Source organism: Erinaceus europaeus, chromosome 5 (assembly GCF_950295315.1).
Source record: "Erinaceus europaeus chromosome 5, mEriEur2.1, whole genome shotgun sequence".
NCBI classification, from domain to species: domain Eukaryota; kingdom Metazoa; phylum Chordata; class Mammalia; order Eulipotyphla; family Erinaceidae; genus Erinaceus; species Erinaceus europaeus.
The window spans coordinates 37,451,397-37,467,995 of record NC_080166.1 but is presented as its reverse complement, the minus strand read 5'-3'; the positions used below and the strand labels follow the sequence as shown (position 1 = coordinate 37,467,995).

General features: G+C 43.2%; 2 protein-coding genes across 2 annotated transcripts in view; one reads left to right on the top strand and one right to left on the bottom strand.

Annotated features, from left to right (window-relative positions):
• SLC45A2 (solute carrier family 45 member 2) overlaps window positions 1-8,667 on the top strand; it is a 59,527-nt gene extending 50,860 nt beyond the window's left edge. Inside the window, exons 6-7 of the mRNA XM_007535886.3 lie at window positions 2,392-2,606; window positions 8,395-8,667. Of these exons, the coding sequence (XP_007535948.1) occupies window positions 2,392-2,606; window positions 8,395-8,619 (440 nt within the window). The 3' untranslated portion in view covers window positions 8,620-8,667. The remainder of the gene's footprint in view (window positions 1-2,391; window positions 2,607-8,394) is intronic.
• Window positions 8,668-13,536: 4,869 nt separating this feature from the next.
• RXFP3 (relaxin family peptide receptor 3) lies at window positions 13,537-16,291 on the bottom strand. The gene has a single exon (XM_016193771.2). The coding sequence runs from the start codon at window positions 15,976-15,978 to the stop codon at window positions 14,605-14,607; it is 1,374 nt and encodes a 457-aa protein (XP_016049257.2). The 5' UTR covers window positions 15,979-16,291; the 3' UTR covers window positions 13,537-14,604.
• Between the last annotated feature and the right edge of the window lie 308 nt (window positions 16,292-16,599).

Below are 16,599 nucleotides of genomic sequence, written 5' to 3'. Positions count from 1 at the left end.
CCAATTTAAATGTAACACACAATAGGCTTCTTATTGCTGTGTTTTGTAACCACAATAGCTATTGGAAGAGATATGGAAAGTTTCTCCCTTGAATTGTTAATTTTCAAAGATTTATGCTATATCCCTTGGGTTCATGTGTTCTAGGAGAATAGGGAAAGGCAAATATCAGAAATACATGGGTGAAATAATGGATAAGGAGAGGGGATGGATGCACTCAACTGAACACAAACATTTTAGTGCACAGGGACCTGAGTTTGAGTCTGTGATCCCTACTTGCAGGGGGTGGAGAAGCTTCACAAGTGGTCAAGCAGGTCTTGTAGGTGTCTCTGTTTCTCTCTCACTGTCTATGTCCCCCTTCTCCTCTTCATTTCTCTTAGTTCTAGCATATAAAAAAATGGATAAGAAAGATAAAAGTTGTTTAAAGGTTTTTGTACCATGACAAAATATGTTATATAGTTTCATATGATGCCTGTGTTAGAACACAGGGCCTGACCCATGTAAGGCACATGATCTACTGCTGAGCCACCTCCCTGGTTTAATTCTTACTTTATTAAGAGAGGCTGAAGCACTGCTCCACTATTCATAGAGTCCACTCGTTTCGGCTTCAGTATTCCCATGAAGCATCAGGGACCAAGCACAGTTTCTCACATATGTATGGCACATGCTCTTCTGCTGAGTCACTGTGCTGACCCTGAGGAGATTGCACTATCCATGGCAAAACAGATTCTTATGCTTGAAGCACCAGAGGTCCAGGTTCAATCCCTGTATGCCCAAATTGAGCAGTACTCTACTAATTTTTCTTCCTCTTCATTTTTTAAAGAAAAATTGTATTTTTAAGCAGGATAATGATGATTATTATTAATATTGTCAATTCTGGGTTTTACCACTCCTAGCTGACTTTTTTAAAATTTTAATTGAGAGGAGAGAGAGAGATAGAAAGACAGCTATAGCACTTGTGAAGTCTTCAGGCTGACTTTTTTAGATAAAGGCAGGAGAGGAAGCAACAGATACTCTGATATAGCCCTAGAGTTTCTTTCAGTGCAGTGAGGGCTGGGCTCAAGCCTGGGTTATAAGCATGGCAAAGCAAGAGCACAGGCCAGGTGAGGTACTCTGCTGGTCCAAGTCTATTAATTTTTAACTTTCTTTTTAATGACATCTACTTCAATACTTTTATGAGAAAGCCAAATTTACCCATTAGGAGGGAAATTATGCTAAGACTGAACTATTTTCAGCCCAATCTGTGTTTACTGAAATGAGAGTCATCACTAACTAGATTCTAAGCATTGGTCATGGAAGGGATGGCACAAAGAGGATGTCAATAATACCACCCCCCAAAAAACCATGTTTTGTTTGTTAGAGATAGAGAGGTAGCAAGGCAGAGAAAGAGACCCAAGCACCACCCAGGCTTCTTTCAACACAGTGGGTGTCAAGCTTGAACTTGGGTCATGCACATAGAAATGCAGCATACTATTCAGGTCAACTATTTCAACAGCCCCCAAAGGAGGCTTTTTAAATATATATATATATATATATATATATATATATATATATATATATATATAGAGAGAGAGAGAGAGAGAGAGAGAGAGAGAGAGAGAGACCACCAGAGCATATACAGTGTTGGGGATGGAACTCAGGAATGTATGCTTTTCAAAATTCAATGTTTTCTCTACTGTACCACTTTCCGGTCCACCCAAAGAAGGCGTATATCTGTCCCATTTCTCAGATAAAGAAGGTGACTTTTTGAGAAATAAGTTGTCCATGAAGAGTGGTGAGGGAGCCAACAATGGGACAGTGGGGCTGCACTGGGTGCCCCCCAACAGGTTGGGAATGGTTGGGCATTTTCACTGCACATCACTCTTTTCTCCTGGGTGCTGATGGCATTCAGATGGAGGTATTGAAACTGAATGACATGGATCATTCTGGAAAATTTTATTGTTTTAATGTTCTCCTACCTAAAGTTCAGCTTTGGGCTCAAGCTAAATAAACCCAGAGATGCTATTTTATTGCTAAGCTAAAGGGCTAGACCCCTGTGACTCAGAATCACTCCATGTTTCTGCCAAGCTTTACAGCCCCAGAGTCCCCGTGCCAAGTTCCTCTTTTTCTTCATTTTGCTGCTCAGCCTTCTGCATAACAATGCCTGACCCCACCCTGGGGAAAAGAAAATCAACCCCATGAGGCAGTTTCCAGCACTCTTTTGTGCCAAGTATTTAAAAGCAGTTCCAAAAGCTAGCTCTTTTCAAGCACTGATAAGGAGTTTCCTTTTATTCCTGATTCAGTATCAAAGGGAAACTCCTAAAAGGGATGAATCTACAAAAGAAAGGATTGCTGAAATTATTTGATATTGTGAGGTGCTGCTAGCTATTGTTTCTCCCTTTCTTCTCCCTACAGATTTTCAGAAAGCTTTGCTATCCTACCTGGGATTAAAAGGCCTTTACTTCGTGGGATATCTTCTGTTTGGCCTGGGGACTGGCTTTATTGGGCTCTTCCCCAATGTGTACTCTACCCTGGTCCTGTGTACTTCATTTGGCGTGATGTCCAACACCCTGTACACTGTGCCTTTTAACCTCATTGCTAAGTACCATCAAGAGGAGAAGGAGGAGCAGGTGCGTCTTGACCTTTTCTTTTAATTTTTTATTTATAGAAAGAAAGCATTGACTAAACCATAGGATAAGAGGGGTACAACTCCACACAATTCCCACCACCAGAACTCTGTATTCTTTCCCCGTTAGAATAGTTTTCCTATTCTTTCTGATTGGATAACATCTGAACCCACCAGAAAGTGGAAGGGGGTGGGACATATGTTGGTGAGAAACTGTAGGGCAGAACTAGAAAGTGAGGGTTGTTGAAATAGCAGCAACAAAATGCCCAGCCTAACATAAGCATGGCCTGGTCACTCCTCTTTCTTCTTACTCTGAATCCTGTGCACTTGGGAGTTATGGACTGGGTATCATTACACTCTGCTTAGGACAAAGGGGTTCTTTGATGTTGAGAAAGTAAAAGGGCCTGTGCACTGATGTGTTAAGCCCCCAGTTCCCACACCTATAGGGAGATCGCTTCACAAGCAGGTTTGCAGGTGTCTTTCTCTCCTCTTCTCTATCTCCTCCTCCTCTCTCAATTTCTCTCTGTCCTAGCCAATAAAAATGGAAAAAAATGGCTTCCAGGAGCAATAGGTTCATGCCAGCACAGAGCCCAGTGATAACTCTGGAGGCAAATAAAAGGAAAGAGAGAGAGAGAGGAGAGATAATATCCCATAATCACACATAAGCAAGAAAGAGGAGCCCAGAGAAGCCAGGCAGTGGCACATGCAGTTAAATGTACATGCTACCATGCACAGCGACCAGTGTTCAAGGTCTTAGTCCCCACCTGCTGGAGAAAAGCTACATGAACAGTGAAGCAGTGCTACAGGTCTCTCCCCCCCCCTCTCTCTCTCTGTCTCTCTCTCCTCTTTCATCTCAGTTTATCTCTATCCTATCAAAAAAGAAAGAAAGAGTGGGAGGAAGGAAGGAAGGAAGGAAGGAAGGAAGGAAGGAAGGAAGGAAGGAAGGAAGGAAGGAAACAGAAAAGGGAGCCCAGGGCATCTGACAACTGCCTTACATACAGTACACCTACAACTTTTTTTTTTTCTTTAAACTGTTGGTTCACAACCAACAGTAAAATACAGTAGTTTATACACATGTAACTTCTCTGTTTTCCACATAGAAACTCAACCCCTTCTATTCCTCCTCCACCATCATGTTCCTGAACCTGAACATTCCCTCTCACCCTCAAAGTCTTTTATTTTGGTGCAATATATCAAACATAGTCCATGTTCAGCTTTGGTTTTCCCTTCTGTTCTTATTTTTCAACTTCTTTCTGTGAGTGAGGTCATCCCATATTCATCCTTCTGTTTCTGACTTATCTCTTTTGTCATGATTCCTCAAGCTCCATGCAAGATGAGGTGAAGAAAGTAAAATCAACATTTTTATTAGCTAAGTAGTATTCCATTATGTATGTATACATAATTTACTCAGCCACTCATCTGTTGTTGGATACCTGGGTTGCTTCCAGGTTTTGGATATTAAAAATTGCACTGCTATGAATATAGGCATACACAAATCTTTTTGGAAAGGTGAACTCAGCAAAAAATAAAGACAAAAACAAAATAAACAAATGACCCTATCCAAAAATGTGGAAAGGATGGGAACGGAATATGCTTCATAGAAAAGATCCAAAAGGCCAACAACAAACATATGAAAAAGTGCTCCAAGTCACTGATTATCAGAGAAATGCAAATAAAGACAACAATGAGATACCACTGTACACTTGGGAGTTATGGACTAGGTACCATTTCATCCTGTGAGAATGTCAGACATCAGAAAAGGTATCAGTAACAAATGCTGGAGAGATTGTTGAGAGAAAGGAACCCTCCTGCACTGCTGGTGGGAATGTCAGTTGGTCCAATCCCTGTGAAAAGCAGTCTGGAGAACTCTCAGAAGGCTAGAAGTAGACCTTCCCTATGACCCTGCAGTTTTTCTATTGGGGATGTATCCTAAGGAACCAAACTTTACTTTGTTTATGCTCATTTTTTTATTTATTGGTTTTCCAAATTGTTTTACAGAGTTGTTACTTATTTAGAGTACAGTTGTTGACACAGAGGTGTAATTTCTTATTTCCTCATAATATATATCTGCAAAGCAAAGACATGCATCTAAAGAATTCTATGTACACCTGTGTTAATAGCAACACTTTCCTTTCCTTTCCTCCCTCCCTTTCCTTTTCTTTTATCCTCTATTTTTTACTGCAACCAGGGTTATTACTGGGGCTTAGTATCTTCGTGATGAATCCATCACTTACAGAGGTCATTTTTTCTTCCTTTTTTCCTCCTTTATTTGATAGAACAGAGAGAAATTGAGAGGGAAGAGAGTCAGAGAGACATCAAAGACCTGCTTCACCACTTGTGAATCTTCCCTCCTGTAGGTGGGGAGTAGGGACTAGAAGCTAGTTCTTTGAGCATAGTAATGTGGGCATTTAACCAGGTGTGCCACTTCCTGGCCTCCAGTAGCACAATGTCTGATAGTGTAAGCTTGAAAGCAACCCAGATACTCAACAAAAGATAAGTATTTGTGATAGATATAGATATAGATATAAATAGATATTATTAAGCTATAAAAAATGATGAAGTTATTTCCTTTGCCTTCCCATGGGTGGAATTTGAAGGAATAATGCAAAGTGAGATAATTCAATAAGAGAAGAATAAATACCTTCAGCATTTATGCCTTCCAGCACTCTTCTCACAACCCTAACTGCCATAGAGGTGCTGGGTGGAATTTAAGAGTTACTGACTATAGGTAGGAAATCATTACACAACATTCTTCTTTAAAGTCCAGGTTTTAATAAGTCAGACCAGGTATGTTGGAAGGAAAGCTGGTCCCATTAGCTGCCTCAAATGAAGCCTGTCTTAAAGCTTGGGTTAGAGAACCAGAACCTCAGCTCCCTGAAAAATATCAGGTTGGGTAACTCTGCTCTAAAACTGCCACCTCCTTTTGTCAGAATAAGCATAAGCAACTCTCCCCTTCATAAAAACAGACTCATTTTCTCTCTAATTCCATCAGTAATGTGAAAGCTAACAGAGATAATTTGGAATTTCTTCCTTCATAGTAGGAAACTACAAAGAACAAAAACAAAAACAAAAAACCTCTGAGCATGGGTTCCTGGCAACTACAATGCCAGCCTTCTCCATCATGTAATCTGGCAGCACAGCAGGAGTTAAATTCTTTCAATCAAGAATGGTGGCTGTCCTCATTCTCTAGCAAAACTGTCACTAAATGTTTGGATGCTGGTGGACAGACAGCTCACAGAAAGGATTATCCCTTTGAGGAGAGAGCTCAGTAGTGTCAGGGAAAAATACTTAAGCTTTGGAATCAGAGAAACCTGGATGCAAATTCTGCCTCTCCCTCAACTTGATAGCTGCATGCCACTAGGTATGTTACCCATCTATTAAGTGTCAGATGAAATCAGTTCACAGAAGTAGTAGATGCACATTGTTAAATGATTAGAATGATTTACAAAGGGTACATGTGGCTCCCACATACCCAGTACTTTGTCTTGTTTCCCCTAGGCCTTTGAAAGTAATCCCTCCTGTTGCATTTTGTTTATCTTTGCAAATTTATTTTCAACAAAACCAAAATCAGGCAAAGATGAATCTATTGTCTTCGTCCTTTTCAAATTCAAAGGGCAGTATGCATTTGCATTTTCCTACACAATGCTTTTTTTTTTTTTAACTTGACAGTATAGGAATCATCATTCAAGTGCTAAGTCTTAGTTTCCTAATCAGTTGAATGGGAATTTTTTTTATTGCCACCAGGGTTATTGCTGGGGCTATGTGCCTGCACAACAAACCCACCAGCCATTTACTCTCTCTTTCTCTCCCTCTCCCTCACCCTCTCTCTCTCCCCCTCTTCTCATTTGATAGGACAGAGAGAAATTGAGAGGGGTGTGGAGAGATAGGGAGAGAGAAAGAGAGACATCTGAAGCTCTGTTTCACTGCTCATGAAGCTTACCCCCAGTGGGTGGGGGCCAGGGATTTAAACCTGAGTCCTTCAGACGGTAACATGTTCACACTATTGACTGTGCCACCAGCTGGCCCTGCAAGTGGGGATATTATATTCATCTTACAGAGTTGGAAAATTAAATGGAATGGGATAGTATAGGCAACCTGTTTAGTACAGTGCTTGAAGTTTCAGAAAAATACCAGTTTGCATTATTATTATTTTCATGGGGACAGTGATTATTATATGTGCATTGAGGATGAAGTGAAGTGATATATGTGAAAAGAGATTTACAGTTCTTGACATATCAAAGATGCCCCATAAATGGCAAAGATACCACCAATCTGGACTAAACATCAAACATTAATATATTAGGCAACTATCAGCCATATTTTGAAAAACTGAAGTGTTTTCTTATGCTAAGCTCCTGTGTCTATCAGATTCAATGTCCTTCTAGAATATTTAGCACTAAGGAAGTGGGATAGTCACAGGAGTTTCTATTACATTGTGTTTATTGATGTTTGAGGAAGAAATTGGGCAGCCCATCTGAGTTGCTAAACCCTTAGAAGTAGAATTTAAGATAGTGGGGCAAACCAGGTCCAGGCGGTGGCTCACCCAGTTGAGTGTACACATCACCATGAACAAATGGTGACTCAGTACTGCAGCATCTCTTTCTGCCCTTCTCTCAAATTCTCTCCAGCCTGACAAATTAAAAGAGTAGTGGGAGCAGTGCATTTGTTGCACTACTGGTAATAGTGCATTTGTTGTACAGGCAGTTAGTCCCAGTGATAATCCTGGTGGCAATTTAAAAATAAATAATAGAGACTTTGTAGGAGGTAGGAAAGATAAAATGAGGCTAGGAAGTAGAGCTTCTTGATGGCCTTAAATCAGCAATTGACAAACTATACTCCATGGTTCCAATGTGGCTGGCCACCTGCTTTTGTAATGACTTTTTTTCTTTCCTTTCCTTTTCTTTTTTCTTTTTATTTTTTTTACCAGAGCACTGCTCAGCTCTAGCTTATGGTGATGGTGCAAGGGACTGAACCTGGCACCCTTTAAGCCTCCAGCATGAAAGTCTCTTTGCATAACCCCAAGCAAAGGCTTACTTTTACTGATTTTATTTTAATTTTTTAATATTTATTTATTTATTTTCCCTTTTGTTAGCCTTGTTGCTTTTTTATTGTTGTTATAGTTATTATTATAGCTGTTATTGATGTCGTTGTTAGGACAGAGAAAAATGGAGAGAGATGGGGAAGACAGAGAGACGGAGAGAAAGATAGACATCTGCAGACCTGTTTCACCACCTGTGAAGTGACTCCCCTGCTGGTGGGGAGCTGAGGGCTCGAACCGGGATCCTTGCACTGGTCCTTGTGCTTCGCACCATGTGCTCTTAAACTGCCACACTACTGCCTGACTCCTGTTGATTTTATTTTAATGAGAGAGAAAGAGATACAGAAAGATCACAACACTGGTCGGCTCTGGCTCATGGTAGTGCTGGGAAATGAACCTGGGAATTGGGAGCCTCAAGCATGGAAGTCTTTTACATTACCATTATGCTGTCTCTCCAGCCCACCACCTCCTTTTGTACAGTTTGGAAATTAAGAATTATTTTAAAATTCTTAGGTGATGAAAAGGGCAAGTGAGAATTGTATTGAATCCAAACCTCATAATATATAAAGTTAGACTGACATATCAACCCGCTTACTGACTACCGAGTTGATCAAACAGTTGCAGCCAAACCTGTATGTATAGACCACAGAGTGGAAAGCTTTCACTATACAACTCTTTGCAGAAAAAGTTCACTGACTTCTACACTCAAGGACAGTTAATGTTGGTCAAATGTTATTCTGTGTTTCCCTTGCAGAGACAGCAGTCCCTGGGAGAGGGCTCAGATGACAGCGGGAGAGGGCAGGGTCTGGACTGTGCTGCCCTCACTTGCATGGTGCAGTTGGCTCAAATCATGGTCGGATGTGGCCTGGGCTTTCTGGTCAATCTGGCTGGAAGTGTCAGCGTGGTGGTGATCACAGCTTCTGTGGTGGCTCTTATTGGCTGCTGTTTTGTGGTTCTTTTTGTTAAATATATAAATTGAATCAATAAAGAGACATTGTCCCCAACCTCAAACATAGGGGAGCCTGTGGCAGGAAGTCAACTGATCATTTCTTTAAATCTGCTCACTGCACCACATTCCTCAAATTTCCAACAGTCCTCATGTTACTGAGTCTTCTGTCTTAGGGGATGGGGCTATGCTGCCATGTATTGGTGGTGCAGGGTAAGTGCGAGCTATAACACACCTAATCTCAGTGAGTAAAGCAAGACAGCATCTGTTTTCTACAGACACTGACAAAACATGAGAAGCAGATTACTTCTACATTTATTGCTTGGATTTAATCTATTTTTTAAAACCAGGGGCCTATTAATGTAGTTGGGAGAGGGAGTCATATTTTTTCATCAAATTCATAAGTATTCAAAATATTGCTAATGATTTATTTTATAGTATTAATTTACCTATATTTACTTCATATTTAATTTTCATTAATATTATATTCATATAATATTAATTTATATTCATTTTGACATACCTGACAAGCTAATTTGAATACCTCATACTGGAGGATTTGCCACTTTGACTCAGTTCATTTTGTTGACACGATAAAAATATTTCTCTTTCATGTGCACCTTTTAAGAGGAATGCCTTTTAAAAACAACCTCCTGTTTTTCCTGTGATCCCCCTCTCTTTCTCTCTCTCTTTCTTTTTTCTCCCCCCTTTCCACTTTATGCTTTGACAAAATCACCACTCTGCTCTGGATATTGGGATCAAACCTGGGAACTTTCTTATGAAAATCCTTCATTGAGTGGAGCTACTAATTATCTTTGTTTCATAGATGAAGAAATTGAGGCATCTAGGCATCATATAACTCATCTAAGCTAGACTCTAGTGGCAGAAGTGAGCTTTAAAGATGATCCTCTGACCCCACTATTTCTTATAATAGCAGACCTTAGCCTGGAGACTGGCAGTTGTTCTACTCCAAAGAAATGATAGCTGCTGCCATTACTTTAATTTTTAATTTTTTTGTTGTTTTATTTATTTGATAAAACAGAGAGAAGTTGAGAGGGCAAGAAATGAGAGAGGGAGATACCTGCAGTACTGCTTCACTACTTATGAAGTTTCCCCTTTCAGGTGGGGACCAGGGGCTTGAACCTAGTTCCTCACTCATTGCAATGTGTAAGCTCAACCAGTGAACAGACTCAGCTAAGGCCTTATCAATAAACATGGGAATAGAATCAGAATAGAAATTCTGATGTTTTATAGTAGTGCTAAAGCATAATCTAGAAGGTAGATATACAGAGTGCATGATTCAGGAGGTCATGTGAGTACCTGACCATGTGAGTAGGGGGACAGGTATGGGGCCAGAACAGAGCCCTATAATAATCAAACCCAGTATAGAAGTCTAGGCTGTCCAGGAGTAAGACAATGCCAGAGGGTCCCAGCCTTACCCAGCAATCCATATCACAGCCAGGTTTTTTAGAGGCCTCAAACTGGGTCTCTTTTTACTGCATACTCATCCCCCTCCTGCAAGTTTGGGCTTCCAGCTTACTGCTACAGCTCTCTTAATAGACTTCATTTTGGTTTAAGAATCCATTCTCTGCTGCTATTACATTAACACACTTATGATTGAGATAGTGTCAAGGTATGAGAAGCACATCTGGAATACCCCTAGATTGTGTGTATGTGTGTGTGTTGGGGGGGGCATGTAAAAGGAAGAAGGCTTACACTGAATTGGTCACTTCTTGATGAGTACTGCACATGTGTTCCACCTGATAAACACAGCTGCCATCTTCTGTACCAGACACCTCCAAGCTCCTGTGGTTTAACCTATTTCTCCTATATCCCTGATTCCTTGCAGACCAGAGAAGGTAATCTCTTCAGACTGGAATGTGCTACTCATCCAAGTATCCACTTCTGCAAGCCTTGATCCTCTCTTCTGCCTATATGTGCCTTTCATTTTCTGCCTTCTCCTCAAACCTCCCCATACTACTTTTCTTTCTTTTTCTTTTCTTTTTTTTTTAATAAATATTTATTTTATTTATTCCCTTTTGTTGCCCTTGTTGTTTTATTGTTGTAGTTATTATTGTTGTTGTCGTTGTTGGATAGGACAGAGAGAAATGGAGAGAGGAGGGGAAGACAGAGAGGAGGAGAGAAAGATAGACACCTGCAGACCTGCTTCACCGCCTGTGAAGCGACTCCCCTGCAGGTGGGGAGCCGGGGTTTGAACCGGGATCCTTATGCCGGTCCTTGTGCTTTGCGCCACCTGCGCTTAACCCGCCGCGCTACAGCCCGACTCCCTCCCATACTACTTTTCACTGAGGTGAAGTCATCTCAATCTTTTAGGGGTCACGCATCATGGAGCAACACTTGTCCTGGGCCCCTGCAAGATTCAGAAGTAGAATTATTTGCAAAATGTCATGTTTTATTTGATGATAATTTCTCCAAGGAATGTTTTGGTAATTTGGAGATTTGAAATGAATGAACTCAACTGAAAGTCATCTTAACTGGATGCCCAAGAAGTCAAATGTAGTCATCTCTGGGCAGCCACAGAGTATGGTCTTTATTGCAAGTAAAGCTCTTTTCAGATGAAACTGGGTGGGTTATTGAGATGAGGAAGAGAGTTGCGGCATGCATTCTCTTTCTCCTCACATTACTCTTTCCTCTTTTAGCTTTCCCTTTTCCTCCCCATATCCTAAAATACTCAAATACTTTGCTCATTTAACCCAACTCCATTGAGATTTTTATAACTTGGTAGAATGCAATTGACAAAGCTTTTAACAATCTTTGAAAACCCAAGTTCTCTGAACACTGGTGACACGTTCTTTCTGGAACAAACATGTTCCATTCTCAGAAAAATAAAACAAGATATCCCTAAATTCATAACAAAAATCTTGATGGACTAAGGGAAGGCACACTGTTTTTATCCCACTTGCCCAGCCATACACCTGGCATTACAACCTCCACAATTTTGATCACTGCATTTCATCAGTACCACATGTTCTCTTGCAATCCTCCCTGTCTAAATTGCCATTTCTGCCCATATATATATATATATATATACCTGTATTTCTCAGTCCATCTCAAATTCTATTCCAACCAGGAAGCTTCTGATTTTCCTACAGAATCAAGCTTTCCATCCTCTGTATTCCTGTCATATTTTCTTTTGGCACTACTGTGACATTTAACAACTTGTTCCACAGTTTATTTGCCCTGTGTACTTGGCTGTGCCTTCCTCTAAATGTACAAGTCAGAAATGTGTCTATGTGTTTGACTTCAATCTGCATTCCCAGATTTGGCACACTGAACAAGCATTCATAAATAAATCCTTGATTTCAACAGATTAGATCTTCCTTTATTGATTTTTTGTTGTCCTTAGACAGAAGTCATGGTTTTTGTCTCATTTAACTATGTTCTTAGAAACCCTCAGGATTGAATGAGGGACTGTTGTGACACATGAATAGGACTTTTGGACTTGATTAGCACATGGCTGAGGCTTATGATGAAAACACAATTAGCATATGGCTGATAGACTTATCTAAACCAAGTGATTTAACTTCCAGGTGGCTAGAAGTCTGGCCCTTTTCCCGTCTCCTCATGCTCATGCTCAGGCCAGATAGGCTTTCTAGGACCTGGCATGCTACCTGTAACTTACAGATTCATGAGCCTGACCTACTCTTACTTCTGACAAAAACTGCCTATCTTGCTGCCCAAAATATACCATTCTGTACTGCTGTACTACAGTGTTATAAATCTTGATTGTTTTAAACCAGTGCCCAGCCACACCCCCAATAAAGTCCTTCAACCCACTTTTCATGACTCCATAGCTACCCATACATTTGACTTTATTGTCATAACTAAAATGATAACTTGCTTTAATAAAAAGAATACTCCAGTGAGCTCTGTTGTCAGCATTATATATAGATGCACTACAATGCTATTATTTTTGGGGGTTTTTACTTTTTCATTTATTTTGTACTTTAGTGATACAGTGGGTTCACATGGCAATGTTTATTTATTTTTCAAATTGCTTTCAATATTACATCACTGTTTTCTTCCCAAAAGGCAAAAGAAGACTAGGTATTTTAAAGCAAAATATTATTCATTTTCTGTGAAAGTTAATTTTTCAAGAAAGACTGCTCAGGCTTGAGGTTGTCTGTGTGGCAAAGTGCACATATTTGTGACTGCACTATGTTGTGTTACAGTATACAGGTTGTGGGCCTCACACTGGGAACCTAGTATCTCAGATACTGCAGGACATTTACAAAAAATTACAAGCACGTCACACTTCAAATGGTCTCTCAAGCAGACATGATTTTTAAAAATAAATAATGATTATTTATTTTATTAAAATGAGCACATCAGGGGCAGGTGGTGGCGCACCTGGCTAAGTGCACACATTACAGTGCACAAGGACCCAGGTTCAAGCCCCTGGCCACCACATGCAGGGGGAAAGCTTAACGAATGGTGAAGCAAGGCTGCAGGTCTCTCTCTTTCTCTCTCTCTCTCTCTCTCTCTCTCTCTCTCCAATAATAAGTCAATAAAGATTTTTAAAATTTTTTTTAAGGGAGTCGGGCTGTAGCGCAGTGGGTTAAGCGCAGGTGGCGCAAAGCACAAGGACCGGCATAAGGATCCCGGTTCGAACCCCGGCTCCCCACCTGCAGGGGAGTCGCTTCACAGGCAGTGAAGCAGGTCTGCAGGTGTCTATCTTTCTCTCCTCCTCTCTGTCTTCCCCTCCTCTCTCCATTTCTCTCTGTCCTATCCAACAATGACAACAACAATAATAACTACAACAATAAAACAACAAGGGCAACAAAAGGGAATAAATAAATAAAATAAATATTTAAAAAAAATTTTTTTTTTAATAAGCACACCAGTTCCTTGACCCTGAACTGAATTTCCAAAGAGATAACAGTAGCATTGCTGTCAAATCTGGCAGATGGGTGAGTATAGATTGATTAGTTCATTTCAGCTGTCTCAGCAGTCTCAAGAAAGAGCAAAACAGCTGTGACAAGAACAGAGGTGTTATGAGAAATGTGTCACTCATCAGCTTATTTATAGTTGGGGAGTTAAGGAGGAATTCATCATGCCTATTCAAGTTGAATTTGATTAGGATAGTGCACAAGAAGAATCCTTCCCACATCTCTCCTCAGTCTTTTCAGCAATAAATAATTCAACATCTGACACTCAGTTCTCTTCCTTTTAACACAGGTTTTATTTGAATCTTGCCTAGCATCTTATTTCCCACCCACACTTCTTGAAAGATCAAACTCTAGCTTCTATGAATCTGACTTTCAAGAAAATACATGCACATTTCAACAGTATCTTAAATCTATGAAAACCTGAAAAAACAATGGCAAGTCCACCCCTCTATACCTGCTTCAGAGTTTAAATCAATCCAACACTATAGAGTTCTGAAAAATGATCAGCTAAGGTTAGAGGCTGCAGACAAGTCCTTACTCTACAAAATGTCTCTCTGGGGCTTTGGCAAATCTCTCCTGGCCACACCTCACCTGTGTGCTCAGACCAGCTCCTGCAGAGTGTTGAGTGGCCTTCACTGCTCTTGGGCAGAGCCTGGTGCCCAGACTTCAGTGCTCAGAGCTCTCCACTTCCTGCTTGCCTCCTCAGTGAGCCTGTGTCACCTCGTTTTCCCCTCCAGTTGCAATTTCTCAGTTCAGCCCTTATAATCATACTGCTTTGAGATGGCACTCCCCAATGAATCGCTCTCCCAAGCTGGAGGTAAATGCTCCCCACTCCATGAAGATGGATGCATAGTCAATGGAAGGTCAAAGTCCAGCTCCAGGTGCACCAACCTGCCCTAACCTGGATGGTAAATCACAAACAGCCCAGTGGGAGGTGCATCTTGAGGATGAAGAAGAGGGGACCAAGTTAATCTCTTTTCTTCACATCCCCACCCCAAGTTTTTTGCACCCAAATTCTAGTCTCAGGGTGCAGCCACGCAGCAAGTCCGCGTGCCAATAAGCTAAGGAAAGGTTTCTGCTGGTAACTTCCCAGCTCCGGAGAAGCTCCTCAACCTGAGTCAGTAAGCCGAGCTACTGGGCTGTAGACCACCACCCCGGGCGGGTAGTAGAGGAGGTCAGGCTCAGAGGGCGGGTGCAGCGGCGCCAGGGCCTGCAGCCCCCCAGAGTCCTGGGGTTCTGGCTTGGTGGTGTTGGTGATGGGACGCATGCTGGTGAGTGAGGGAGATGCTATGTGCTGCAGTAGATTCTTGAGCGCTTTGCGGAACTCCTGGCGCACCAGGCAGTAGAGGATGGGATTGAGGCAGCTGTTGGAGTGAGCCAGGCACACGCTGATGGGGAAGGCGTATACCTGGCACAGGAAGTACTCCTGGCTGAAGGGCACAGCGTTAAACTTGATGAGAATGCTCCAGGTGGTGAGTGCCTGGTTGGGCAGCCAGCACAGAAAGAAGGAAAGGACCACAATGGTCACAGACTTGGTGACCTTGGACCGTCTGCAGGCGCTGGCTCCAGCCAGGCGTCCCCCAGCCGTAGAGACCCCTCCTTCGATCCCCACGACCACACGGCGGTCTGAGATGAAACGCACTAGCAGCAGGTAACACAGGCTGATGATGCCCAGCGGCAGCACAAAGCCCAACAGCACCTTCTGTGAATGGTAAAGGCCCAGCCAGAACTGCCTGTCATGGCCCAGCAGCTGGTCAGGGAAGCGCACCAGGCACAGCTCCTCGCCCATCACCTTGATAGTGGTGGAGAAGACAGCGTTGGGCAGCGAGGCCAGCGTGGCCAAGGCCCAGATCAGCAAGCACAGCGCCTGAGTTGAATAGCAGCGGCTGTCGCCCAGGCTGGGGCCACAACAGCCGCTCAGGGGAGGCCCTCGGGTCTGGTGGCTTTTTAGAGCTGACGCCACCGTGTGGTAGCGCGCCACGCTCATGGAGGTGAGGAAGAAGACACTGGCGTACATGTTTATGGACGTCACCACCGACACTATCTTACACATGGCCTTGCCGAAGGGCCATTTGAAGTCCAGCGAGTTCTCCACTGCCCAGAAGGGCAAGGTAAGCACGAACTGGAAGTCCGTCAGCGCCAGGTTAGTGACGAAGAGGTTGATGGAGGACTTGCGCCAGCCCTGTTTGCTCTTCATCAGGTAGAGCACCAACAGGTTGCCCGCCAGTCCCAGGGCGCACACCACCCAGTACACCATACTGATGAGGATCCGCACCCACGCCTCGGGGTCCGCACGCTCCGCCCCGCCGCCGCCGCCCGGGGGGTGACCTGGCGCCGAGCCATCTGGCAACTCCAGCCCCACGTCCCACCACCAGTCCTGGGGCTGGAGCGAAGCATTGGAGCTCGTGTTGGCCGCCTCCCGCAGGTCCGGGGCAAGACTGAAGAGTACCGCCAGCTTCTCCTCACCGGCCGCCTTGTTCATGATGGCTGTCGCTGTTGCAGCTGCCCCCTGAGCGCACGGGTGCTTCTAGCTCATATTCCGGGATGCCTAGGGAGTCTGTCTCGCCCCTTGGTTCGGTCCTGGGGCCGAGGCACAGCGCTTGAGAAAGGACTTGCAAAATAGCCACCCGACAGAGGAAGTGTCGAGCGCGACTAGTTTGCGGAGGAGAGGAGCTCAGCTCCCAGCGCAAGCGATGGGTACGCGTTGAATGGTTCTCTTTCCAGGGTGGACCCTCTGGGTCCCCACTGCCTAGCCCAGACCCCCCCTCCTCTGCGTTCCCGCCATCACTGCAGCACTAGAGCCTAACCCATCGGATGTTCAAGACCTTTTGAGGTCCTTCCTCAAACCCGCTTCCTCTCTTTTAACTACCTTTGTCCGGGTTTCTCGGCTGCAGCTGCTTGGCTGAGGCTTCCAGGAGAGAGGAGAGTTCCCACTACCTTGCTCCTGCAATCTGAAGATCTATGGATGTCGCCTCCGCTTCCTCGTCTCTCAGTCTCCCACTGGGTTGAAAGCTGTGATCACCGGAGTTATATTCGAACCTGCCGAGCCACAGGTGCTGGATCCCGGGGTTCTTGCATAACCCGCGCTGGTGGACCTTGGGGC

Excerpts from the sequence above, each read along its gene's own strand:
- RXFP3 (XM_016193771.2), bottom strand. The coding sequence starts at position 15,978 with ATGAACAAGGCGGCCGGTGAGGAGAAGCTGGCGGTACTCTTCAGTCTT.